The sequence below is a fragment of the Aquarana catesbeiana genome, linkage group LG01 (genome assembly GCF_042186555.1).
Source record: "Aquarana catesbeiana isolate 2022-GZ linkage group LG01, ASM4218655v1, whole genome shotgun sequence".
Classification (NCBI taxonomy): Eukaryota; Metazoa; Chordata; class Amphibia; order Anura; family Ranidae; genus Aquarana; species Aquarana catesbeiana.
The window spans coordinates 193,553,540-193,579,869 of record NC_133324.1 but is presented as its reverse complement, the minus strand read 5'-3'; the positions used below and the strand labels follow the sequence as shown (position 1 = coordinate 193,579,869).

General features: G+C 44.5%; 1 protein-coding gene across 3 annotated transcripts in view; it reads left to right on the top strand.

Moving 5' to 3' along the window:
* The window catches only part of TRIM36 (tripartite motif containing 36), a 145,360-nt gene that overhangs the window by 37,783 nt on the left and 81,247 nt on the right, over window positions 1-26,330 (top strand). Inside the window, exon 1 of one of the 3 annotated variants that reach the window (XM_073624637.1) lies at window positions 21,624-21,847. The exons of the other annotated variants lie outside the window; for them this stretch is intronic. Within the exon in view, the coding sequence (XP_073480738.1) occupies window positions 21,809-21,847 (39 nt within the window). The 5' untranslated portion in view covers window positions 21,624-21,808. Of the gene's footprint in view, window positions 1-21,623; window positions 21,848-26,330 lie in introns of those variants that run through there. 3 annotated transcript variants of the gene reach the window in all.

The window sequence follows — 26,330 nt, the reverse complement described above, 5'->3', positions numbered from 1 at the left end:
TGCCAGAGATGCTTGAAAAATCATTTTAGGCCTGAAGATTACATAAAACCCCCCACACATTATATATTTTGTGAAAGCAAACACCCAAGAGAATACAAAATTTTAAAAAAATTTATGTCACAAAATATTACCGCAAAGGTCTAGGAAATGCAAAATTTCAGTAAAAAATACACTAAAGTTAACTTTAGGGCACACAAATGCAATAAGTTACCCAATTTGTTGGTAAAATATGTTAAGATGAGGTTGCACAGAGTAAATAAATACCCAACATGTCAAACCTTACATTTGCGTGTGCCCATGATATGGCAACAAACTTCAATACCCTATATTTTCCATAGGCTACTTTTAAAAGCCCCATATACAGTGGATGTAAAAAGTCTACACACCCCTGTTAAAATGTCAGGTTTCTGTGATGTAAAAAAATCACACAAAGATAAATCATTTTAGAACTTCTTCCACCTTTACAACTCAATTGAAAAACAAATCAAAATAGTTTGGGGTGGGGGGAGTATAAATAAGAAACTAAAATAATGTGGTTGCATAATGGTGCACACCCTCTTATAACTGGGTATGAAGCTGTGTTCACAATTAAGCAATCACATTCAAACTCATGTTAAGCCCAGGTTCACACTGATGTGGGTTAGAAATCGTGCAAGTTCAGCTGAACGGGCACAATTTCAAACCGGCAGTACAGGAACTACTTTTGGGAATCAGTGCGGCACCGCAAAGTCGGTACTGCATCCATTTGGACGGTGCCATTGCCGGCAATAGCCGCTGATTTGTCAAATCGCATGCCAAATCGGCCCAATGTGAATGTGGGCTCAATAGGAGTCAGTACACACCTGCCATCATTTAAAGTGCCTTTGATTAACTCCCATGTAGGGTACAGCTGTTCTAGTAGGTCTTTCCTGACATTTTCTTAGTCACATCCTACAGCAAAAGTCATGGTCTGCAGAAAGCTTCCAGAGCACCAGAGGGATCTCATTGTTAAAAGGTATCAGTCAGGAGAAGGGTACAAAAGAATTTCCAAGGCATTAGGTATACCATGGAACACGGTGAAGACAGACATCAAGTGGAGAAAATATGGCATAATAGTGACATTACCAAGAACTGGACGTCCCTCCAAAATTGATGAAAAGACGAGAAGAAAACTGGTCAGGGAGGCTGCCAAGAGGCCTACAGCAACATTAAAGGAGCTGCAGGAATATTTGGCAAGTACTGGCTGTGTGGTACATGTGACAACAATCTCCTGTATTCTTCATATGTCTGGGCTATGGGGTAGAGTGGCAAGATGGAAGCCTTTTCTTAAGAAGAAAAACATCCAAGCCCGGCTAAATTTTTCAAAAACAAATCTGAAGTCTCTGAAAAGCATGTGGGAAAATGTGTTATGGTCTGATGAAACCAAGGTTGAACTTTTTGGCCATAATTCAAAAAGATATTTTTGGCGCAAAAACAACACTGGACATCACCAAAAGAACACCATGGCCACAGTGAAGCATGGTGGTGGTAGTGTCATGCTTTGGGGCTGTTTTTCTTCAGCTGGAACAGGGGCCGTAGTCAAGGTAAGGGAATTATTAACAGTTCCAAATACTAGTCAATATTGGCACAAAACCTTCAGGCTTCTGCTAGAAAGCTGAACATGAAGAGGAACTTCATCTTTCAGCATGACAACGACCCAAAGCATACATCCAAATCAACAAAGGAATGGCTTCACCAGAAGAAGATTAAAGTTTTGGAATGGCCCAGCCAGAGCCCAGACCTGAATCCGATTGAAAATCTGTGGTTCTGAAGAGGGCTGTGCACAGGAGATGCCCTCACAATCTGGCAGATTCGGAGTGTTTTTGCAAAGAAGAGTGGGCAAATATTGCCAAGTCAAGATGTGCCATGCTGATAGACTCATACCCAAAAAAGACTGAGTGCTGTAATAAAATCAAAAGGTGCGTCAACAAAGTATTAGTTTAAGGGTGTGCGCACTTATGCAACCATATTATTTTAGTTTTTTATTTTTACTTCCCTCCACCTAAAAGATTTCAGTTTGTTGTTCAATTGATTAGTACAGTTTATAAGTCACATTAAAGGTGGAAAAAGTTCTGAAATGATTTATCTTTGTCTCATTTTTTTTACATCACATAAACCTGACATTTTAACAGGGGTGTGTAGACTTTTTATATCCACTGTAGGTCATCAGCTTAGCGTTACAGAGGAGGTCTGGTGCTAGAAATACGTAACATGTGTATCGCAACCAGCGGTTTCATGTGTAGGCACCCCCGACATCCAGGGTCTCCTCTGTACTCCACTGAATGTAATCGCATTGAATTACATTGTTTCCTGGGTATGCCTACTGGTGACACCGAGAGGCAGACCCAGAAGTGATGTCAAACGTTTCTTTCCGGGTCAACAAGGAGGGGAGGAGAGCGGACATGTGTCAACTTTGCTCCCTCCTCTCTACCTGGCATCACCCGCTATGCGGCACGCCCCCGCTTGTGTAGCTGCAGGCCTGGGAAACAAAGCGGTGGCGTACCACGTGGGAAGGGGGGCGTCGTTACCAGGGGTGTGTGGAAACAATCGAATCGAATCGAATGCTTCCAACTGACAGACAGGACTCTGCTTGTCAGATATACACACAATGCCTGTGGCTGTAGCCACTGGAAATGTGTGTAAAAACCCCTGCTGTCAGGTCTGTATGATGTACGGAACTGGCAGCGAAAGGGTTAAAGGTAAAATCTCTGAGGGATGAGCTGATGGAGAAAGTAAAAGTACAGTTTATTAGGTGGAGGCAAGATAGGCCTCCCTGTAGAGAAAAAGCAGCAGTTATGGAAAGATTTAAGCAGCCCATAGCTGAGTCTTTTTTTTTTTTTTAGTTCAACCAGTGGGTTAAATAAAAAAGACTCTCTCATCCACACACTAATATGTCAGTGAGTATATTATTGATATGCGAGGAGACTGATGAGGTGAGCAGAGGAGTAGAGAGACAGATTTGGGTGTCGCCAGCATAGAAATGATATTTTCAAAGCTGTGTGATGTCATCTGCTGACCCAGGGAAGACGTGAAGAAGAGAAAAAGCAAAGGAGAAGGCACAGTTGTCAGTGACACTGAAGGTGCTATAAGATAGGAGAACCAGCAAAAAGCAGAATCATGGGAGGCCAAGGAAGTGGAGTTTTTTCAAGCAGGACATCTAAATATACCATGAGAAAAAAAACAAACTTATAAATGACAAAATTTTGTGTGAAAGATTCCTCTTGTATTCTAGTCTATTTCATAGTATAAATTGTTAACCTTGCAAAATTGTGCATAAAAATAATAAAAATAAAAAGATGGTAAGCTGCAAACACAAAAGTGGATATCCTCTCTAATACAGTGCTATAAATAATAAGTGTTGGGCTAATACATAACCAATATCACATAAATGCCAAATAAAGTGACCACAAATGCCAAAAAATAGTGCTTGTTACAGTGCCTTGAAAAAGTATTCACACCCCTTGAAATTCTCCACATTTTGTCATGTTACAGCCAAAAACATAAATGTATTTTATTGGGATTTTATGTGATAGACCAACACAAAGTGGCACATAATTGTGAAGTGGAAGGAAAATGATAAATGATTTTCAATTTTTTTTACAAATAAATATGTGAAAAGTCAATACTTTGTACAACCACCTTTCACTGCAATTACAGCTGCAAGTCTTTTTGGGTATGTCTTTACCAGCTTTGAACATCTAGAGAGTGAAATGCCCATTCTTCTTTTCAAAATAGCTCAAGCTCTGTCAGATTGGATGGAGAGTATCTGTGAACAGCAATTTTCAAGTCTTTCCACAAATTCTCAATTGGATTTGGGCCATTCTAACACATGAATATACTTTGATCTAAACCATTCCATTGTAGCTCTGACTGTATGTTTAGGGTCGTTGTCCTGCTGGAAGGTGAACCTCCCCCCAGTCTCAAGTCTTTTGCAGACTCTAACAGGTTTTCTTCAACGATTGCCCTGTATTTGGCTCCATCCATCGTCCCATCAACTCTGACCAGCTTCCCTGTCCCTGCTGAAGTAAAGCATCTCCACAACATGATGCTGCCACCACCATGTTTCACGGTGGGGATTATGTGTTCAGGGTGCTGTGCAGTGTTAGTTTTCCACTATACATAGCGTTTTCCTTTTAGGTCAAAAGTAAAATTTTAGTCTCATCTGACCAGAGCACCTTCTTAACATGTTTTCTGTGTCCCCCACATGGCTTCTCACAAACTACAAACAGGACTTCTTCTGGCTTTCTTTCAACAATGACTTTCTTATTGCCACTCTTCCATAAAGGCCAGATTTGTGGAGTGCATGACTAATTGTTGTCTTGTGGACAGATTCTCCCACCTGAGCTGTGGATTTCTGCAGCTTCTCCAGAGTTACCATGGGCCTCTTGGCTGCTTCTCTGGTTAATGCTCTCCTTGCCTGGCCTGTCAGTTTAGGTGGAAGGCCATGTATTGGTAGGTTTGCAGTTCCATTCTCTTTCCATTTCCGGATGATGGATTGAACAGTGCTCCGTGAGATGTTCAAAGCTTGGAATTTTTTTTTATTAACCTAACCCTGCTTTAAACTTCTCCACACCTTTATCCCTGACCTGTCTGGTGTGTTCTTAGGCTTTCATGATGCTGTTTGTTCACTAAGGTTCTCTAACAAACCTCTGAGGGTTTCACAGAACAGCTGTATTTATACTGAGATTAAATTACACACAGGTGGACTCTATTTACTAATTAGGTGACTTCTAAAGGCAAATGGTTCCACTAAATTTTAGTTAGGGGTATCAGAGTAAAGGGGGCTGAATACAAATGCAGGCCACACTTTTCTGATATTTATTTGTAAAAAAGTTTGAAAACCATTTATCATTTTCCTTCCACTTCACAATTAAAATACACTTACATTTTAGTTGTAACATGACAAAGTGTGGAAAATATCAAGGGGTATAAATACTTTTTCAAGGCATTGTAAGTGTAAAAGGATGAACATAACACAAGTCCACTTTGTCTAGTGAATGAGACTCCTGATCTCCAAAATAGTCAAATCACCAGTGTCACTTACCAGATAAAATGACCCCCTTATTCAGAGTGGTCCAAATATGCTCAGCCCATGGCTGCTCCATCTCAATAGCATCTCTTTCCACAGAAGCCAACATTGTCCATCTAAGTTGTTCTTCAGATAAGTAATAAATGCACTCACACACTCAGAACAATGCAAAAGTAAGCAGATATAGACTCCTCATGGTGTAGAGGTCATAAAACACAATTTATTCAATTAAAAAAACACACTTGCATGGATTAAAACTGGTTGTGCATGACAATATATCATCTAGCCGACATAACAGCATATACTTTCCGGTTTACTTGCTGTATGTGATGACATTGTAGGGAGGCTCTGCCTGATGCATTTCATCATAAGCAGACTTCTTCCAGAGCATGAAATCCCACCCACTTCATCACGTATATATAAAATAAAACCAAGCCTAGTTTCCAGATTATCCAAGGCTTGGAATCTTGGTCTGGTCTTTGATGGGTGCCAAGCTGTTAAGTCAACCTAAAAGTACAATAAAGTTAAGACAGGATCAGGAACACTATTTAAAGCCCAACTCCAAGATGGAGAAAAAAAACTCCCACCTGTCTGCAAGGAGCTGTGGGGTATTACTTTCTGTACCCCTTGTTCAAGTGCTGTCCTCTTCTCTTCTCTGCTCTGGGCTGTAGGCGGTCCCTCAGCATCAGCACATACAGTTTTGGGCTATTGACCAAGTATTGTATGTGGAGGAGACAGGCGTGTGAATGAGACTGAGAGCGCCTTAAGCCTAGTAGACGCTACCAGCGGGTTGAATGAAAAATAACTGACAGCTCCAGGCGAAGTTGCTGTACTAACAATCCGATGTTAGTACAGCGATCTCCCCAGCTGTTGTGTTCTGACAGGGGGGCAACCCCCCCCCCACCAGAACACTCCGGTCACTGTTCTCAGCCATTGGCCTAACGGTCGGCTTCTGTCGGACCGGCTGTTGTGTTCTGACAGGGTGGCGGCCCCCCCACCAGAACACTCCGGTCACTGTTCTCAGCCATTGGCCTAACGGTCGGCTTTTGTCGGACCGGCTGTTGTGTTCTGACAGGGGAGCGCCCCCCCCACTAGAACACTCCGGTCACTGTTCTTAGCCATTGGCCTAACGTTCGGCTTCTGTCGGACTGGCTGCCATACACACGGGCTGTTTTTTTTTAACTGCCCGATGTCACCCAGCATTCGCCCCTGTGTACTAGGCTTTAGAGATGTTGCTTTTTGGGCGTGGTTGTAGAAATGGAGGAGGAATGAAGTGTAAGGTAAGTATTACTCCTTATCCCTGTACCCCTAGACTTATGCCCCGTACACACGATCGAAAATTACATAGTTACATAGTTACATAGTAGGTGAGGTTGAAAAAAGACACAAGTCCATCAAGTCCAACCTATGTGTGTGATTATGTGTCAGTATTACATTACATATCCCTGTATATTGCGGTCATTCAGGTGATTATCTAATAGTTTCTTGAAGCTATCAATGCTCCTCGCTGAGACCACCGCCTGTGGAAGGGAATTCCACATCCTTGCCGCTCTTACAGTAAAGAACCCTCTACGTAGTTTAAGGTTAAACCTCTTTTCTTCTAATTGTAATGAGTGGCCACGAGTCTTATTAAACTCTCTTCTGCGAAAAAGTTTTATCCCTATTGTGGGGTCACCAGTACAGTATTTGTAAATTGAAATCATATCCCCTCTCAAGCGTCTCTTCTCCAGAGAGAATAAGTTCAGTGCTCGCAACCTTTCCTCATAACTAAGATCCTCCAGACCCTTTATTAGCTTTGTTGCCCTTCTTTGTACTCGCTCCATTTCCAGTACGTCCCTCCTGAGGACTGGTGCCCAGAACTGGACAGCATACTCCAGGTGCGGCCGGACCAGAGTCTTGTAGAGCGGGAGAATTATCGTTTTATCTCTGGAGTTGATCCCCCTTTTAATGCATGCCAATATTCTGTTTGCTTTATTAGCAGCAGCTTGGCATTGCATGCCATTGCTGAGCCTATCATCCACTAGGACCCCCAGGTCCTTTTCCATCCTAGATTCCCCCAGAGGTTCTCCCCCCAGTGTATAGATTGCATTCATATTTTTGCCACCCAAATGCATTATTTTACATTTTTCTACATTGAACCTCATTTGCCATGTAGTCACCCACCCCATTAATTTGTTCAGATCTTCTTGCAAGATTTCCACATCCTGCGGAGAAGTTATTGCCCTGCTTAGTTTAGTATCGTCTGCAAATACAGAGATTGAACTGTTTATCCCATCCTCCAGGTCGTTTATGAACAAATTAAATAGGATTGGTCCCAGCACAGAACCCTGGGGAACCCCACTACCCACCCCTGACCATTCTGAGTACTCCCCATTTATCACCACCCTCTGAACACGCCCTTGTAGCCAGTTTTCAATCCATGTACTCACCCTATGGTCCATGCCAGCGCACCTTATTTTGTACAGTAAACGTTTATGGGGAACTGTGTCAAATGCTTTTGCAAAATCCAGATACACCACGTCTACGGGCCTTCCTTTATCTAGATGGCAACTCACCTCCTCATAGAAGGTTAATAGATTGGTTTGGCAAGAACGATTCTTCATGAATCCATGCTGATTACTGCTAATGATATCATTCTTATTACTAAAATCTTGTATATAGTCCCTTATCATCCCCTCCAAGAGTTTACATACTATTGATGTTAGGCTAACTGGTCTGTAATTCCCAGGGATGTTTTTTGGGCCCTTTTTAAATATTGGTGCTACATTGGCTTTTCTCCAATCAGCTGGTACCATTCCAGTCAATAGACTGTCTGTAAAAATTAGGAACAACGGTCTGGCAATCACCTGAATGAGTTCCCTAAGTACCCTCGGATGCAAGCCATCTGGTCCCGGTGATTTATTAATGTTAAGTTTCTCAAGTCTAATTTTAATTCCGTCCTCTGTTAACCATGTAGGTGCTTCCTGTGTTGTGTCATGAGGATAAACACTGCAGTTTTGGTTACTGAAGCCCCCCGATTCACTCGTGAAGACTGAGGAGAAGAATAAATTCAATACCTTTGGCATCTCCCCATCCTTTGTAACCAGATGTCCTTCCTCATTCTTTATGGGGCCAATATGGTCTGTCCTCCCTTTTTTACTGTTTACATACTTAAAGAATTTCTTGGGATTTTTTTTGCTCTCCTCCGCTATGTGTCTTTCATGTTCTATCTTAGCCAACCTAATTGCACCCTTACATTTCTTATTGCATTCTTTATAAATTCTGAATGCTGTGGATGATCCTTCAACCTTGTATTTTTTGAAGGCCTTCTCCTTTGCTTTTATATGCATTTTTACATTGGCGTTAAGCCATCCAGGATGTTTGTTCGCTCTTTTAAATTTATTACCCAATGGGATACATTGGCTAATGCCCTTATTTAATATGCTCTTAAAGCAAACCCATCTCTCCTCCGTATTCTTTGTTCCTAATATTTTATCCCAATTTATGCCTTTTAGCAAGGTTTGTAGTTTAGGGAAGTTGGCTCTTTTGAAATTCAGTGTCTTTGTGTTCCCTTCATGTCTCCTATTTGTGTGATTTATACTGAAACTAATTGACCTGTGATCGCTGTTAAGACTGAGGATTGCCCCGTATTTCCACATCTGTTATCAGGTCTGTATTGTTGGTAATCAGTAGATCTAGTAATGTTTTATTTCTAGTTGGTGCGTCTACCATCTGACCCATAAAATTGTCCTGCAAGACACTAAGGAACTGGCGAGCCTTAAATGAATGCGCGGTTCCCTCCGCCCAGTCTATGTCTGGATAATTAAAATCCCCCATTATGATAACACTTCCCATCCTTGCTGCTAATCCAATTTGTGATAGGAGATCCGTCTCCACTTCCTCCCTCAGGTTAGGGGGCCTATAGCATACTCCCAGTATTATTTTCCCCTTAGCTTCATCCCTTTGGAGCTCTACCCATAAAGATTCCACCTCCTCCCTAGCCCCCTCAGTGATGTCATCTCTCACATTCACTTGTACATTATTCTTGATATATAGGCATACCCCTCCCCCTTTTTTACCCTCTCTGTCCTTGCGGTATAGGGTATACCCTTGAATGTTTGCCAGCCAATCATGAGAGCTGTTGAACCAGGTCTCTGAAATTCCCACAAAATCCAAATCCTCCTTGTACAACAGTATCTCTAGTTCACCCATCTTGTCCGCCAGGCTCCTGGCATTGGTGAACATGCCACATAGTTTAGACCGGTCGCATATTGTCCTCGTATTGGGTGTTTCAAGATTGCAACTTGGACTTGCTACTATACTCACCTTGTGATTTTGTGCTTTGGTTAACCTACCACTAATGCCCCCAATACTACCCTCTGGAATATCTTCCGAGCTGGCTATCACTGTCTCTGGACCCTCCCCCCCATCGCCTAGTTTAAAAACCCCTCTAACTTTTTGGCCATCTTCATTCCCAGCAGATCTGCACCCTCCTCATTTAGGTGCAGTCCGTCCCCTCTATAGTACCGGTTACCGACTGAGAAGTCGGCCCAGTCCTCCAGGAACCAATTCCGCCAGCAAAAGTCCGATGTGAGCTTTTGGTCGGAAATTCCAACCGTGTGTATGCTCCATCGGACTTTTTCTGTCTGAATTTCCGCCAGCAAAAGATTGAGAGCTGGTTCTCTATTTTCCCACGGAAAAAGTTCTTGACGGAAATTCCATTCATCTGTATGCAATTCTGACGTGCAAAAAAAAACACGCATGCTCAGAAACAATTTGACGCATGCTCGGAAGCATTGAACTTCATTTCCTCGGCTCGTCATAGTGTTGTACGTCACCGGGTCCTTGACGGTCGAAATTTCAGAGAACTTTTGTGTGACCATGTGTATGCAAGCCAAGCTTGAGTGGAATTCCGCCGGAAAAACCATCCAAGATTTTTCCAGCGGAAATTCCGCTTGTGTGTACGGGCCATTAGGGTACGTTTATATGTGCAGCAAAATTGCCATGCCTCTGAAAAGTGATCCACAATCAACAAATGATGAGGAGACAATTAGTCACCTCCTCACCACCTGTTTTAACCCCATAAATGTTCATGTAAATGCTGCTTGAACTGGTCACATTTGGCGGAATGCATTACGACCATGGCATGTGACCACTCCCTATTTGTCTTTGCAGCTTTCGGGAGGGCCGTTGGGGGACATTAAAATGCAGCTCAACTGCGTGTTTTTAACACCCCTGACCACGAGTCTACACGAGCCCTTAACAAGCAGTAAACCCGTGCAAGGGTAATTCATTTTTCCTGACGCCTCCATGGCAGCACACACTGGGTTGTGACTCCGCCCCCACAACCTGACAGGATTGGTTAGCTATAAGTTTGAAGGGGAGACACCCCGCTGCATTCTCTTTTTTATCCTCACCTGACAGATTGGGATAAGCAGCTTGCTCCTGTTGTCAAGATAAAGAAAAAGCCTCTTACTGCACTCGCCCCAGCAGGTTCAAGCCTCTCCTGTTTGGAAGTCCCTCCTGTACAGTCTCTAAAGGAGCTTCTATGGAGGGAACCCCCGGTCTGGTGGTCTCAGGGGGCGTCTGGACATCTGGCACAGTAAGCTTTAAAGAAGCTTCATATTTTGCAGTGGTCTCCTTTCCTTTTTTGCCTGTACCTTGTTTATGTATGTTTCTCCTGCTTAGGGGGCTTGCTGGCACTTGCTGTCCACCGCTGTGGAACCGTCATGGCTGCCGAGGCCGCCTCCTCTGCTCTGCAATTGGCCTCAGGGCTAGATTCTGCCTTGGGAAGGTTATGCCCTTCTCCAAGATGGCGCCGAGGCGTTCGGGACGCTCTGCGCATGCGCGGGAGCGTCATTTTGCCGCGACGGCGGCGGCAGATTTAAAAGCACAGGCATTTCTGTGTTTGCTGAGCATTATCACAAATACCTGGATTTCGTCGTGCATTCAACTGCTTTGGCAGAAAACAACTCAACAAGACCAGGTAAGTCGAATCATCTGATTTAGCCTTTTTAAAAAAAAAAAAAAAAAAAAGTAAGGGAATTAAAAAAAAAAAAAAAAAAATTTTCTTTTTTTTTTTCTCTTATTACCCTTCAGTCTTACTGAGTTACTGTCACTATCACTATGGAGACCACTGCCCGCACAGACCACCATCAGCAAACGAGGTAAGAGGCCATCGGTCATTGGTAAGTATTGAAGAAGGGGAGAGAAAAAGAGAGCCAACCACTAACGCTGCGTTTTTGGCAGCCCTACCAGGTCAAGAGCCGCAAGTTCCAGGCGTGAAGGGAGATCAAGTCATGCGTCAAGCAAGAAGTCTCGCAGAAGCCACTCAAGATCTTCTTCCCGCCACCGAAGACATAGCCGCTCACGTCACAGCCGCTCAAGACGCAGCCGCTCCCGTCATAGTCGGTCACACCGCAGACGGTCACCTTCATCACACCGCCAGAGCCGCCACACCCGTCCTGCAGCAAACCCTTGCTGGGTATGCGGCGCGCCGGCCTTGCCAGATAAGCTAGTCTGCAGATCCTGCTTCAATGAAGCAGCAAAGGACAAAGAGCTAGACGCAGCAGTGGCTACGGAGCTCATAAGAGAATTTGTGCGGGAATCCATAAGGGAGACAACAGCACCACTAATCGATAGGCCTACGCCCAGCACATCGGTAGCTGATGACCTTCAACCCCAGGCATCAGAACCCTCCTCAGGAGATGAGGATCAGGACATGTCAGCAGGTTTTGATTTCTCCCTTGTACAGCCTTTCGCAAAGTCAGTCAAAGAAGCGATAGGCTGGGAAGAAGATAAAGCGGAGCCGCAGAAAGTCCGGAAATATTTCCCAAATTTAAGGAAAAAAACAGAGAATTTCCCTTTTATAGGTGAACTGGAGGATCTAATTAAAGATGAGTGGGAAAGATCTGATAAGCGGTCCAGTCTCACCAACAGACTGACAAAAATGTATTCTCTGAAGGAGTCAAAAGTCAAATCATTGATGAACGCCCCAGTAGTTGACTCCTCCTTGATGCGTCTTGCACGGCATGTCACTCTGCCTATTGAAGACGCGGTTTCCTTTCGGGATGTTCTGGATCGGAAATTGGATCTGGAATTGAAGAAAGCATACTCCACTGCTGGGGGCGCGTGCAGACCAGCAATTACCACAGCAGCAGTGGCTAAAGCCATATCAGGTTGGGCAACCAAGGTAGAGAAAGATCTGCAAGACAGTACTGAAGTAGACAAAATAATATCTTCTCTTCAGGAGATCAAGTTGGCAGGTGACTTCATGGCAGAAGCTTCAGTGGATATTATAAGATCCTCGGCGAGATCAATGCTAGCCTCAGTCACGGCAAGAAGGGCCTTGTGGCTGAAACCATGGATGGCCGATACTGCATCTAAAACAAACTGGTGCAGAATTCCATATGTTGGCTCAAACCTGTTCGGGTCTAAATTGGACACCGCTATCTCGAAGGTAACAGGAGGGAAGTCAGGATTAATTCCCTCAGACAGGAGACCCAAGGCCCAAAAGGGTTCCTTCTTCAGGCGCAACCTCCCTGAGAAATATAGGGAAGCTAGATCCTACCGTCCTGTTAGGGAGTTTAGAAGAGACTGGAAAAACACAAGACCTTCCTTCCTAAGGATGCAGAAGTCCAAGCCTACCCCAGCAGGGGAGCAGCAGAAGTCTTTTTGAAGGTTCGCCTGCCCACCCAGTACAGGTGGGTGCCAGGCTCAAGGACTTCGTACAGATTTGGTCAAGCCATATAAAGGACCCGTGGACTCTTTCCACAATCAAATTTGGACACAAGTGGAAGTTTATGGGCAAAATTTCAAAAAATCACTTCCAATCAACAAGACTGCCATCTTCACTAATCAAAAGGAAGTTACTATTAAAATATATAGTGGAATTGAAGGAGAAAGGGGCAATCCTGGAGGTTCTGTCAGATCAAAAGGGGAGGGGGTTCTATTCCCCACTATTTTTGGTAAAGAAGAAGACCGGAGACTTACGTCCTGTATTGGATTTAAAAAATCTCAACAAGAACATAAAAATAGAGGCCTTCAAAATGGAGAGTCTGCAGTCCATACTTCTGGTAGTGAACCTGGACGACTGGATGCTCTCAGTAGATTTATCGGACGCTTACCTACATATTCCAATTCATCCCGCCTTTCAAAAATTCCTCCGATTTGCCATCAACAAAAGCCACTTCCAATTCCAGTGCCTTCCTTTCGGCATCTCGTCGGCTCCCAGGACATTCACCAAGGTCCTCCTACCCTTGGTTGCATTCCTCAGGGAAAAGGGTCTGCGAGTCCACCATTATTTGGACGACATCCTGCTCTTGGCAGAAGATCAAGAAACCTTGCTATGTCATCAGAGAATCTTACTCACGACTCTCCAGGACTTCGGTTGGCTAGTCAACTGGAAAAAGAGCAGCTTAAAACCCACACAAAACATGGTATTCCTGGGAGCGGATCTGAACACCAAATTGAACAGGGTACAACTCCCTCAGGAGAAGATTCAGCCTCTAGTACAGAAGATGTGGAAATTACTATCAGCGAGGCATCTTCCAGCCAGAATCTGCTTGAGTGTGCTAGGGTCCATGGCTGCAACCCTGCCCATGGTGTAATGGTCACAATGGCACATGAGAGTCCTCCAAAACTCCTTTCTGAGGCAGTGGGATGGAGTATCGATGCGTCAGACCATTACCATCTCCAGACCAATGAAGCAATCAGTGTGGTGGTGGACACACTTGACCAACCTCAGGAAATACAAGCTGATAGTTCCCCCAGATCCGATAATAGTCACCTCGGATGCCTGTCAGAGCGGCTGGGGAGTTCACTGTCAAGATCAAGCAGCACAGGGCCGATGGCAGTTCCAGGCCCAGGATATAGTATTGAATATACTGGAACTCAGGGCAGCCTTCCAGGCCCTCATGGCATTTGCACCAGTCCTCAGAGGGAAGAACGTGCTTATTCGGATGGACAACAAGGTGGCAGTGTCCTACATCCAGAGGCAAGGGGGTACCAAGAGTCTCACACTGATGGAGGAAGTCCGTCCTATCTTGGAATGGGCACAGGCACACCTAGCAGATTTAAAAGCAAGATATGTTCCTGCGGCACAGAACATGTTAGCCGATTACCTGAGTCGAGAGACTCTTTCGAACAACGAATGGTCCCTGAGTCTCCAGGCCTTTTCTCTTCTCACGGAGACATGGGGAGTGCCAGAGATCGACTTAGCAGCCACTCCTGCGAATACGAAATGTCCGAGGTTTCTATCCAGAGCATCTTTCCCTTCAGCCGAAGGGATAGATTGTCTAATTCACCCCTGGAACTTCAAGTTGGGGTACATATTCCCGCCAACTCCGTTAATTGCGAGATTCCTGTCCAGGCTTCGGAGATCTTCAGCCACGGTAATCGCGGTAATCCCTCTTTGGCCGAGAAGACCATGGTTCACGACCCTATTGCAGCTCAGCCTTCAACCTCCAATCCTTCTTCCGGTAACTCCGGATTTGCTATTTCAAGGCCAATTTCTACATCCAGCTCCAGAGAAGTTGCATCTGACGGCATGGAAGTTGAAAGGGTTAGGTTAAGGGAACAAGGCTGCTCACAGGAAGTAATATCGACTCTGATGTAAGCCAGGAAAAGTACCACCAACACCACCTATACAAGAATTTGGAACCAATTCTTTACAATGGCGCAGCAGAAGGGATGGGATCCTATTGCTCCAGAACCTTCTCAAATCCTAGAGTTCCTCCAGTCAGGAATCAACAAAGGTCTAAGTTCAAGTACCCTTAAGGTACGAGTATCCGCCTTGTCGGCCAAAACAGGCACCAGATGGGCATTACATCCGCTGGTTATCCAATTCCTGAGAGCCTGCCTAAAAATCAAACCTCCTAAGAAACCAGTTTTTCCATCATGGGATCTCTCCGTAGTTCTCGAGGCCTTCACCAATCCTCCTTTTACTCCATCTGAATCAATATCTCTGTGGGATCTGACTCTAAAACTGTCTTTTCTCATTGCAATTACATCAGCAAAGAGGGTGTCTGAGATCCAAGCACTGATGGCATCAGAACCTTACTTAGTATTCTTTCCTGATAAGGTAGTACTAAGACCTTCAGACCACTTCATCCCGAAGGTAGCAACTTCCTTCCACTACAACCAAGATATTGTCTTACCATCCTTCACTAATGATCAGGGTGAACCTCATCCTCTGGATGTTAAAACTACCATCATTAGTTACCTGGCGGCTACAAATTCTTTTAGGAAGACGGATACCCTCATGGTCATTCCACATGGGAACAGACGAGGTCAAGCGGCTACTTCACGTACTATCGCCTCCTGGTTAGTCAAGTCCATCAAGAAGGCATACTCCATGCATCATATGGCAATTCCTGAAGGCATCAGGGCACACTCGACCAGGGCAGTGGCTACCTCCTGGGCAGCGTATTGCAGGGTTTCACCGGAGACGATTTGCAAAGCAGCAACTTGGTCCTCCAGACATACTTTCATTTCTCACTATAGAGTAGATTCTGCTCACTTGGCTATGGCAGACTTCGGTAGATCTGTTGTTAGAGCCAATTCTTCCGCATTATAAGGAATAAATATTATTTTCTTGCACCCACCCGACTGGCGAGTTATTTCCCAGTGTGTGCTGCCATGGAGGCGTCAGGAAAATGGAAAATTGTATACTCACCTTTCCGTAATTTTCCTTTCCTGACGCCTCTCCATGGCAGCACACAGATTCCCACCCCGTTTTATGGTGATATATTTACAGAGAATGCAGCGGGGTGTCTCCCCTTCAAACTTATAGCTAACCAATCCTGTCAGGTTGTGGGGGCGGAGTCACAACCCAGTGTGTGCTGCCATGGAGAGGCGTCAGGAAAGGAAAATTACGGAAAGGTGAGTATACAATTTTCCGTTTTTCTTTCGTGCCCAGAATTGGGCTTCAGCAGTATATTCAGAATGATAGTAGATTGCCGCACCTTGCTTTGTTATAGAATAACTTATCAATATATTGTCTGCATAAAGAAACAGCAATCTATTTAGATGTGTTTTTGTGTCTGCAGTGTCCGTCTACCTTAGATGTGTCTCTGGGAGTTTTTCTGATAATGGATTAGACTAATTCTATTAAATACCATTGTTAGCTTTTAACTGTATGTTGAATGATCAGAAGTAAACAGCTAATGGAAACCTTTACTCTGATGGAGTGGACTTTCCATTAGAGGAAGTCTCCTTAACTCACTTTCTGTAATAGGAGAAACCTTTGACTCCTATGAAGGCTTATCTACAATCAGTTTTAGTTTTTTGTCAGAAAAGGTAACATTGCTTACCAGTCAGCTTTTTCCATCATGTTAAAGCTGAACTGTTTTTGCCATGTAAACATAAATGACCTGTAATAGTGGGTTGCTCGCTGTTACCTCCTCTATTCACAAAATGTTCACAGAATGCAAGGCATTTTGTGATTGGAGGGCGGTGCAGATAAACTCCACAATCTCCCCTCCTCCAATCACACATTCCCTTGATATTTGTGAAAGGAGTTCAAGACATTTTGTGAATGGAGGTATATGGTGAGTTGACTTACTTTATTCAGAGTAGTCAAGCCAGGACTGTAAAATTCTGCGCTGGACGTTCGGCTGTTATAGTGGTGTCCGGGTTGCATGAAAGTAGAAGTTTAACATAGCGGCAGCCAGTAATGGGACACCTATCATTACAGGTAATTTCTTTTTGGCAGAAAAAACTTTTTCCCCCAGAGTTTAGCTTTAACTAAAAAAAAGAAGTGTAAACTAGACTGTAATATACAGTACTGCTTTTGTTTCAGCTTTAGTATTATGTAGAGTTTATATGGTTACCTCTCTTGTATGACTGTCCTTATAAACACAAAGGAACTCCATCACTGGAGTTGCTACAGGATTATGTTCCCAGAAACCTTCAAAGGTGTGTAATTTCATGCTACAACGGCAGTCTTCATCTTGCTTTGTAGGTCACATGGACTAATACGGTATTATGTGTCAGCAAAAGAAAAATACTATGATTTATTTATCGTTTTCATTCTAGTCATGTTTGTTCAGCAGCCACAGTATCCCTTGGTCAGCACACACAATCCAGTTATGGTAGAATGGGGAAGATACATATCAGTCTCAAAGATTGGATCGAAAGCCAAACTCCAGGTGAATGCACCCATGAATACACATGCAACCTGTATTTTATCTTTCAAAGGATTTATAATCCTTAGAATCCTTGCAATCCAGGCATCCCTGCCGGACAGATCACGCAGGTCCTGAACCCTCCTGCAAACTATACTGCAGTTAAAGTGACACTAATCAATAATCTCCAAAATAATCCCTACACATCCACTACTTAATTTTCCTGAAATAAATTTTTCATGAAATTGTCCTTCCCTCTAAGCCGGTGGTCTCCAAACTGCAGCCCAGGGGCCAAATGCGGCCCTTTGCTTGCCTTTATCTGGCCCTTGGGGCAGTATTCCTCCAACAGACATGAGGCAGTATTCGACAGACTGACACCAACAGTGGGGCATGTGGGGCAATGTCAGAGTTTGAATAGTATGGAGAAATTTCAAATTTAAAGATCAATAAAGAGAAGACGGAGATATTGAACATTTCTATCCCTTTAGCAGAATGCAGAGATCTTAAATCCCAGTATCTGTTTGCTTGGAAGCGTAGAGGCCTAAAGTACCTTGGTATGCTTTTGTCTACTTTGGAAGCAGATTTTACCAGGATAATTATTTACCTTTATTAAATAAAATTAAGCAAGATCTGAAGGGATATCTGGTAAATAAATTGTCATGGTTTGGTAGGATAAACGTGATTAAGATGGTGACACTGCCGAGGGGTCTGTATGTGTTTCAGACTCTCCTGATAAACACCCCGAGCGCCTATTTTAAGACTCTTGGGATGTTGGTTGGAAAATTTATATGGAAAGATAGGAAAGAACGTATCTCCTCTTGGTCTTTGACAAGGCAGCGGTCCAAAGGGGGACTATACCTTCCAGATTTTGAGAGGTACTATGAGGTGTTACAGAGGACGATCGACTGGGTCTATGGTGCCTCTCAGATAAAATGTGTTTCATTGGAAGAAAATTTTAGTGAAAGACATCCAAGTCAAATAATGTGGGCACCAAGGCAGTACAGGGACCTCCCCGGAGATGTGGCTCAAATAACAAAGGAAACCTTAAGAGCATGGGATAGCCTGTTTAAAACCAGGCTATGGCAAAATAACAGTTCATTGATACCCCTCTCGGGTACAAATTATATCCCACCAGGGAAGGAGAATAAGTTATACCTGAGGTGGTCATTCTTGGATAGTTTAAGATTAAAAGATGTTATGAATGGAAATGTTCTCTGCTCAATATGTGAACTACGAGAGAGATACGGGGAATCACCATGGGTTATGTGGAGATATAGGCAACTTCAACATTTTGTAGACACCCTCCCAAAACTCCTTCGCTCCATCAAGGAGCTTACTCCATGGGAAAGCTTACTGGACAAAGGGGGGATAAGGGGTCATGGAACATCTAATATATATGGGATGCTGATCTCTCCCCCGGGATTGGGGCCCTCACGCCTTCTAGAGAGTTGGGAAATTGAATTAGACCAAACCATATCAGAGCAAATGAAACATAAAGTCATGGATTATGTACCCTCCACGTCAATAGATACAAGAATAAAAGAAATGAACTATAAATTGTTAACAATATGGTATTATGTCCCAACAAAACTTCATAAGATTAATCCAGAGATATCATCGTTATGTTGGAGGTAGTGTGGGTTGAAGGGCACACATGCTCATATATGGTGGCAATGCACTGGGATCCAACCTTTCTGGAGAGAGATACTGAAAATTATTAAAAAGATCAGTGGGGTTGAGCTTGGGCAGGATCCATGGCAGTGTTTGTTCCACGCTATGGAAAGGCCAAGGAAGAAATATAGAACAGCAGTAGTACCGTATCTATTAAATGCCGAGACAATGAAAATCAAAGAAAACTCCACTAATAAAGGATTGGTTCAGAGAGGTGGATAAAATTAGATTGATGGAAGAACTGATATCTTTACAAAATGATCTTAGACAAAGATTCTATGGAATTTGGAGAGGATGGTAGGAGTTTAAACAAACAGAAGTACAGTCAGGTCCATAAATATTGGGACATCAACACAATTCTAATCTTTTTGGCTCTATACACCACCGCAATGGATTTGAAATGAAACAAACAAGATGTGCTTTAACTGCAGACTTTCAGCTTTAATTTGAGGGTATTTACATCCAAATCAGGTGAACGGTGTAGGAATTACAACAGTTTGTATATGTGCCTTCCACTTTTTAAAGGACCAAAGGTAATGGGACAATTGGCTGCTCAGCTGTTCCATGGCCAGGTGTGTGTTATTCCCTCATTATCCCATTTACAAGCAGCAGATAAAAGGTCCAGAGTTAATTTCAATTGTGCTATTTGCATTTGGAATCTGTTGCTGTCAACTCTCAATATGAGATCCAAAGAGCTGTCACTATCAGTGAAGCAAGCCATCATTAGGCTGAAAAAACAAAACAAACTCATCAGAGAGATAGCAAAAACATTAGGTGTGGCCAAATCAACTGTTTGGAACATCCTTAAAAAGAAAGAACGCACCGGTGAGCTCAGCAACACCAAAAGACCCAGAAGGCCATGGAAAACAACTGTGGTGGATGACCAAAGAATTCTTTCCCTGGTGAAGAAAACACCCTTCACAACAGTTGGCCAGATCAAGAACACTCTCCAGGAGGTAGGTGTATGTGTGTCAAAGTCAACAATCAAGAGAAGACTTCACCAGAGTGAATACAGAGGGTTCACCACAAGATGTAAACCATTGGTGAGCCTCAAAAACAGAAAGGCCAGATTAGAGTTTGCCAAACATCTAAAAAAGCCTTCACAGCTCTGGAACAACATCCTATGGACAGATGAGACCAAGATCAACTTATACCAGAGTGATGGGAAGAGAAGAGTATGGAGAAATAAAGAACTTCTCATGATCCAAAGCATACCACCTCATTAGTGAAGCATGGTGGTGGTAGTGTCATGGCGTGGGCATGTATGGCTGCCAATGGAACTGGTTCTCTTGTATTTATTGATGATGTGACTTCTGACAAAAGCAGCAGGATGAATTCTGAAGTGTTTCGAGCAATATTATCTGCTCATATTCAGCAAAATGCTTCAGAACTCATTGGACGGCGCTTCACAGTGCAGATGGACAATGACCCGAAGCATATACAAACTATTGTAATTCCTACACCGTTCACCTGATTTGGATGTAAATACCCTCAAATTAAAGCTGAAAGTCTGCAGTTAAAGGACATCTTGTTTGTTTCATTTCAAATCCATTGTGGTGGTGTATAGAGCCAAAACAATTTAGAAGCACTGAGACAATAAGATTGGGAATTTATAGTTGGGACAAGTTTTTGTCCCCCTCTCCCCCTTCCCTTCTCCTTATTTATTTTTTATTAAAAAAAAAAAATTAAAAAAAGATTTTTTTTTTTGCCTCTGCCTCTCTCTCTGCCCCCCTCTGTAGAAGTTAGAATAGAAATAGAGATAGTAGAAATTGTATAAATAGTAAAAGTTGGATTTCGGGAGTGGGGAATTTTAGAGTAAGAAATATAGACCTAATAAGGTATGACTTTTACTTCAGGAATGTTAAATGTAATGTGTTATGTAAACATGTAGTGGTTATGGATGTATTTTTTTATATGTTGAGTCCTTTTGAATGTTATGTTTTTAAAAAAAAAAAAAAAAAGAGTTGGACAGAAGGGGAAAAAACATTTGCCGTAAATGCTTATAAAGTTTTCTTGTAAAAAAAAAAATGCTTATAAAGTACTTGCTGCAGTTTGACTTCAGTTTGTCAGTGTATTTTTTGTATTGGTTTTTTTTTTTTGCATTATAATTCGAACACGTGTATTTTTCCCGAAAACTTGCATTTGAAAAACCACTGTGCAAATACCATATCATATAAAAAAAATTGCAAAACCCACCAATTTATTCTCTAGGGCCTCTGCTTTAACAAAAAAGCTAATGTTGGGGGGGGGGTTCTATGTAATTTTCTAACAAAAAAATACTGATTGTTACATGTAAATAAAAGAATCAGACAAAGGCCTGGATGAATTGTGCTGTTTGTATTGGTACAATGTGCTCATCAGACAACATTCGATTACAAGGAATAGACTATGGAAGATGATCCCACTGATGCTCTCCCTGGATCACCTCTACAACACGCCCCAATACATGGGCTTTCACTGATGTCCATTAGGACGGCTCTGGATGATGTCTCTGACACCCAGTGAGCCCAGGAGAAGTGTCAGGTCTTCTCTACCAAGCAGATCACATTATCCCCGCTCTCTGGGGTGTCAGGACCACGTGGTGGGGTGGTGGGGTGTAGCGGTGTCACCATGGTAACCGTCACACCTTCCAATCATTAGCACACCGTCCACCTGCCGCGATCACCCAATCTTGTATCTTTTGTGGTTTCCTCAGAAGCCCCGCCCCGCTACGAGGTGCCGACCACACCCCTTCGCATTGTTTCGCCAATAGACGCGCTCTAGTTCACTTCTTCACGCCGGTGTGGCTTAGCCCCGCCTACTATGGGAGTGGTTGCGTGTTCCGGCTTGATTGCGGCTGGCTGGACTGCTAACAATACAGAGTGAGGAGTAGAGCTCTCAGTATCACAGAGATATAACATAGCCGGGACTTGGATCGCAGCTGCTGGCTGGCCGCTTCCTGGGACTATCGTACAGCTGTGTGTTGGCTGCTTAGTCTATATCGGAGATGGGGGAACCACAGAGCCCCGAGGCTGGAGACCGCAAGGTGGGTGATGTGGGGGGCGATCCATGGATTACACGTGGGTGTGGTGTAGCCGGTGTCCCCGTGTGTGTGTATATAGGATGTGATAGAGGAGCCCAGGCTGGCCTCTCCCCGCACACTCCACTCATCCGGCCGGTCTTGTGATCTCAGCACCTGGACAGAGTGCAGGAGATCCCTATGGAGGAGGAGGGCATGGATCCCCCTATGGAGGAGGAGGGCATGGATATTACACCTATGGAGGAGGAGAAGGGTGTGATCCCTATGGAGGAGGGCATGATCCCTATGGAGGAGAAGGGTGTGATCCCTATGGAGGAGGGCATGATCCCGAATCATGGGCTCTATCCTTCACCCCCCCATATAAACTGCACTGTCACTGATTGCCCCATCAGTGCTGGGGATAGACTGCAGGCAGGTTTAGCAGTAAGAAGGGTCGCTGGTTCGAATCCTGACCATGACACCATCTGCCTGGAGTTTGCATGTTCTCCCTGTGCCTGTGTGGGTTTCCTCCGGGTACTCCGGTTTCCTCCCACACTCCAAAGACATGCTGGTATGTAAATCAGATCCTGTCTAAATTGTCCCTAGTATGAATGTGAGATAGGGACCTTGGATTGTAAGCTCCTTGAGGGTAGGGACTGATGTGAATGTACAATATATATATTGACAGCGCTATATAAGTACATGAAATGAATAAATATTGCAGCTTACCAATTCTTAGATGTGATGGTTGTATTAGTTTTTAGGTTTTCTTCACTTTTCTTTTTTTCCCCTAGTGATCCAGTAAGTCATTGTTCTTTTGAAGAAGGAAAAAGCACTCCTGCAGCTGTATTGATTAGAATAAACCATTTAACCCTAGCAGGGGTGCTTATGATGATCCGTCTTATGTAAAACCTTTTATCCCAAAAAGGAAAAAAAAAACTACCGTATTTATCGGCATATAACACGCACCCCAATTTAGGAGGGAATATTAGGGAAAAAAAAAAACTTTTGGGAGGGAAGTTGAAGGGGGAAAAAACTTACATTTAAATGCCCATCAGTGCAGCCTTGCCACTCGCTGAGCTTCAAAATCGCCGACCGCGATTTGAAAATGGCGCCGCCGGCGCCGAAATACACAGAGCCGGTGTTCTGCCGAGAAAGTTCCGCTCGGCGGATTAGTTCCCCCCTCTACTGCGCATGCGCAGTAGAATCCGGCGGAAATAGCCGAAGCGGAACAGCTGAAAATCAGCTGTACACGGCGCCTGTAAGAGGGCCCCTCGCGGGCTCGCTTCGCTCGCCACGCTTCGGGCACGGCCTCGCTGCGCTCGGCACTTTTAGATTCCCCCTCTAGGTCCACTTGGATAGTGGGGAAGGAACCTGGACTCAGAGCGCAGGCGCCGTGTACAGCTGATTGAAGCGTTTGAGCTTCGGCTTTCTCCGGCGGCCGAGAGTAGTACGTACTGCGCAGGCGCTGCGCAGTACAGGGGGGGAACCTATCCGCCGAAGGAACTTATTCGGCAAGACACCGGTCCTCGGCTCTTCTCGGCGGCTCTCGTTCACTTTCGGCTCCACGGCGTGACGGTGAGTGGAGCTATCCGAACCTAGCCGAGTACACTCGGCTAGGTTCGGGCGGCGCTCGAGTGAAGCCGAAAGTGGCCGAGAAGAGCCGAGGAGCGGCACTGTGTATTGCGTCGCCATTTTCAAATCGCTGTCGGCGATTTTTTTTTTTAGATCTGACAGCAGGGGATCGGCGTATAACACGCACCTGCGATTTTTTTTTTTTCCCCTGATTTGAAGGGGAAAAAAGTGCGTGTTATACGCCTATAAATACAGTATTTCCTGTAAAAGCTGATAAAGTATTTGCTACAGTTTGACTTCAACTTGTCAGTGTATTTAAATCTGCTAGTGCATCCTAACACGTTCCCTGTCCCCCAGACTGACAATGCTGCTGCCCAAATGTGCACCCTGTGCTCCTTCATCCAGTGGGGGCACTCTAATGCTTAATGTACACTTGGCCGTCATTTACAACAGTCGTGGGTAACGCAAGAAAGCTGTGACTTTTTTTTTTTCCAGCGGTTTCCTGCCGGCAGTCAAAACATTCCTATCCTCCATGCGATTCTTCTGCGTTCAGGAGAGGGAGGTTGAAGACCAACTGAACTTGGCAGCTTCTAAATTCTGATACAGATTGTGGGGTAACTGGACCCTAAAACTGGACGTGTGACCAGACTTTTCAGAACAGAAAAGACACAAAGTAATATTGGTGGTTGTTGGAATGCGAATTGTCACACATGGTCTTATTTTGGCACATCTCTTCATTATGTCGCACTGCGTGTGGTTTATTTGATGTGCAGTACAGAGGGTTTGATTTACTGGAGAGTGCAGAATCTGGTGCAGCTGTACATGGTAGCCAATCGGCTTCTAACTTCAGCTTGTTCAATAAATCTTTAACTATAAGACCCCTTTCACATGGGGTGTTTTAGCATTAAAAATAGCGCATATAAAGTGCCTAAAAAGCACCTCTCATGTCACCCCAATGTGAAAGCCCGAATGCTTTTACACTGGGGTGGTGCGCTTGCAAGACGGGAAAAAAAAGATATGCAAGCAGCATCTATGGGGCAGTGCGGGAGTGGTGTATACCACATGAATGGGCAGTGCTGCCGAAACGCTTTAGCGTGTTGGACACTTTCTTCATTATGTGTGAACTCACTGTGGTGCATATCAAGAACTGAAGTTATGGACTGTGTTAAATCATGTTATCTATAGACTAATCTCAATTTATGAGTGCAACCTCTTCCATCCTACATGTAGATACCTGTACAGCTCATTGAGAGGCTCAAAGCCTGTATCTACACTTCCAGCCTTTGGTTAGCAGACACCATGGGGGAGATTTTCTAAACCCAGTGCACAGAATCTGGTGCAGCTGTGCATAGTCACCAATCAGCTTCTGGGTTCACACTGGTGCGACACAACAGCCGCCCTACTTTGGATCCGAGTTTGCCCTGCGACTTGGAGCCGACATACGTTCGACTTTTAATGAACAGGGATCCGATTGGGATCCCCGCCAATATCAGGTACTGTGTGTGATATGAATCTTGAGGGGGACCTCCACGTCAAATTTTAAATAAAAAAACTGGCATGGGTTCCCCCTCCAAGAGCATACCAGGCCCTTCGGTCTGGTATGGATTTTAAGGGGAACCCCCTAAGCAGAAAAAACGGCGTGGGTGTCCCCCCAAAATCCATACCAGACCCTTATCCGAGCACGCAGCCCGGCTGGTCAGGAAAAGGGGTAGGGACAAGCAAGCGTCCCCCCCCCCCCCCCCCCTCCTGAACCGTGCCAGGCCGCGTGCCCTCAACATGGGGGGTGGGTGCTTTGGGGCAGGGGGGCACCTTGTCCCCGTGTTGATGAGGACAAGGGCCTCTTCCCGACAACCCTGGCCATTGGTTGTCTGGTCTGCGGGTGGGCTTATCGGAATCCAGGAGCCCTCTTTAACAAGGGCCCCCCCACCCTATGTGAATGAGTATGGGGTACATTGTACCCCTACCCGTTCACCTGGGGGGGAAAAAGTGTCAATTAAAAAAAACACACTAGACAGGTTTTTAAAGTAATTTATTAGGCAGCTCCGGGGGTCTTCTTCCTTCCTCTTCTCCCGCTCTCCGGTATCTTCTGCCGGGCTCCTCCGCTATCTTCTGATCATCAGCGCACAAGTCACATGCCAAAGTCGGATCATGCAAGACAGCGATCTGACTTTGATCCGACTTCAATGATAGTCAATGGGCTGAAGTAGTATCAAAGTCGGACCAAAGTAGTACAGGGAGCATTTTCAAAGTCGGACCAGTTGAGGCTGCTCCCATAGGGAAACATTGATTTTCACACGTCATGTGACATGAGCTCCCAATGTCGGAGCGTTTGTCACACTAGTTTGAACCCAGCCTTATTTCTCATTTCATATTCCTGATGTGGCTGCTGTTAGGGATGCACCGAATGGGTTTTTTGGTGCCGAAACCGATACCGAAAATAAATCCTCCTTGATCCTGAAAACGATACCGAAACAACACCGATACCGAAAGTGACTGTTTTTAAAAATATTTTTATACAGGAGATGGTCAGAGACTGGGGGCATGGTACAGGAGAATGGTCAGAGACTGGGGGCATGGTACAGGAGATCAATGCAGCCAGCCTGTGTCCCCAGTAGTGCAGCCTGTGTCCCCATTGCAGCCAGTGAAGGGAGAGGAGAGCCACCGCCGCCTGTTTGATTACAGCGCCGGGAACATCACAGCTTTCATTTCAATAGCTGTGTGTTCCCTGCTGCGCGCCGTCACATACAGCCCCTCCCCCTTGTCCGGGCACTTTGACAGACAGATCACCCGTCCAATTGAAATGAAAGCTGTGATGTTCCCGGCGCTGTAATCAAACAGGCGGTGGCTCTCCTCTCTTCTACAATATAGGAAGCCCCTTTCAGTATAGGCAAAAATTCTCTTTCGGCTTTTTGCCAAAATGGCCATTTTTGGCCGA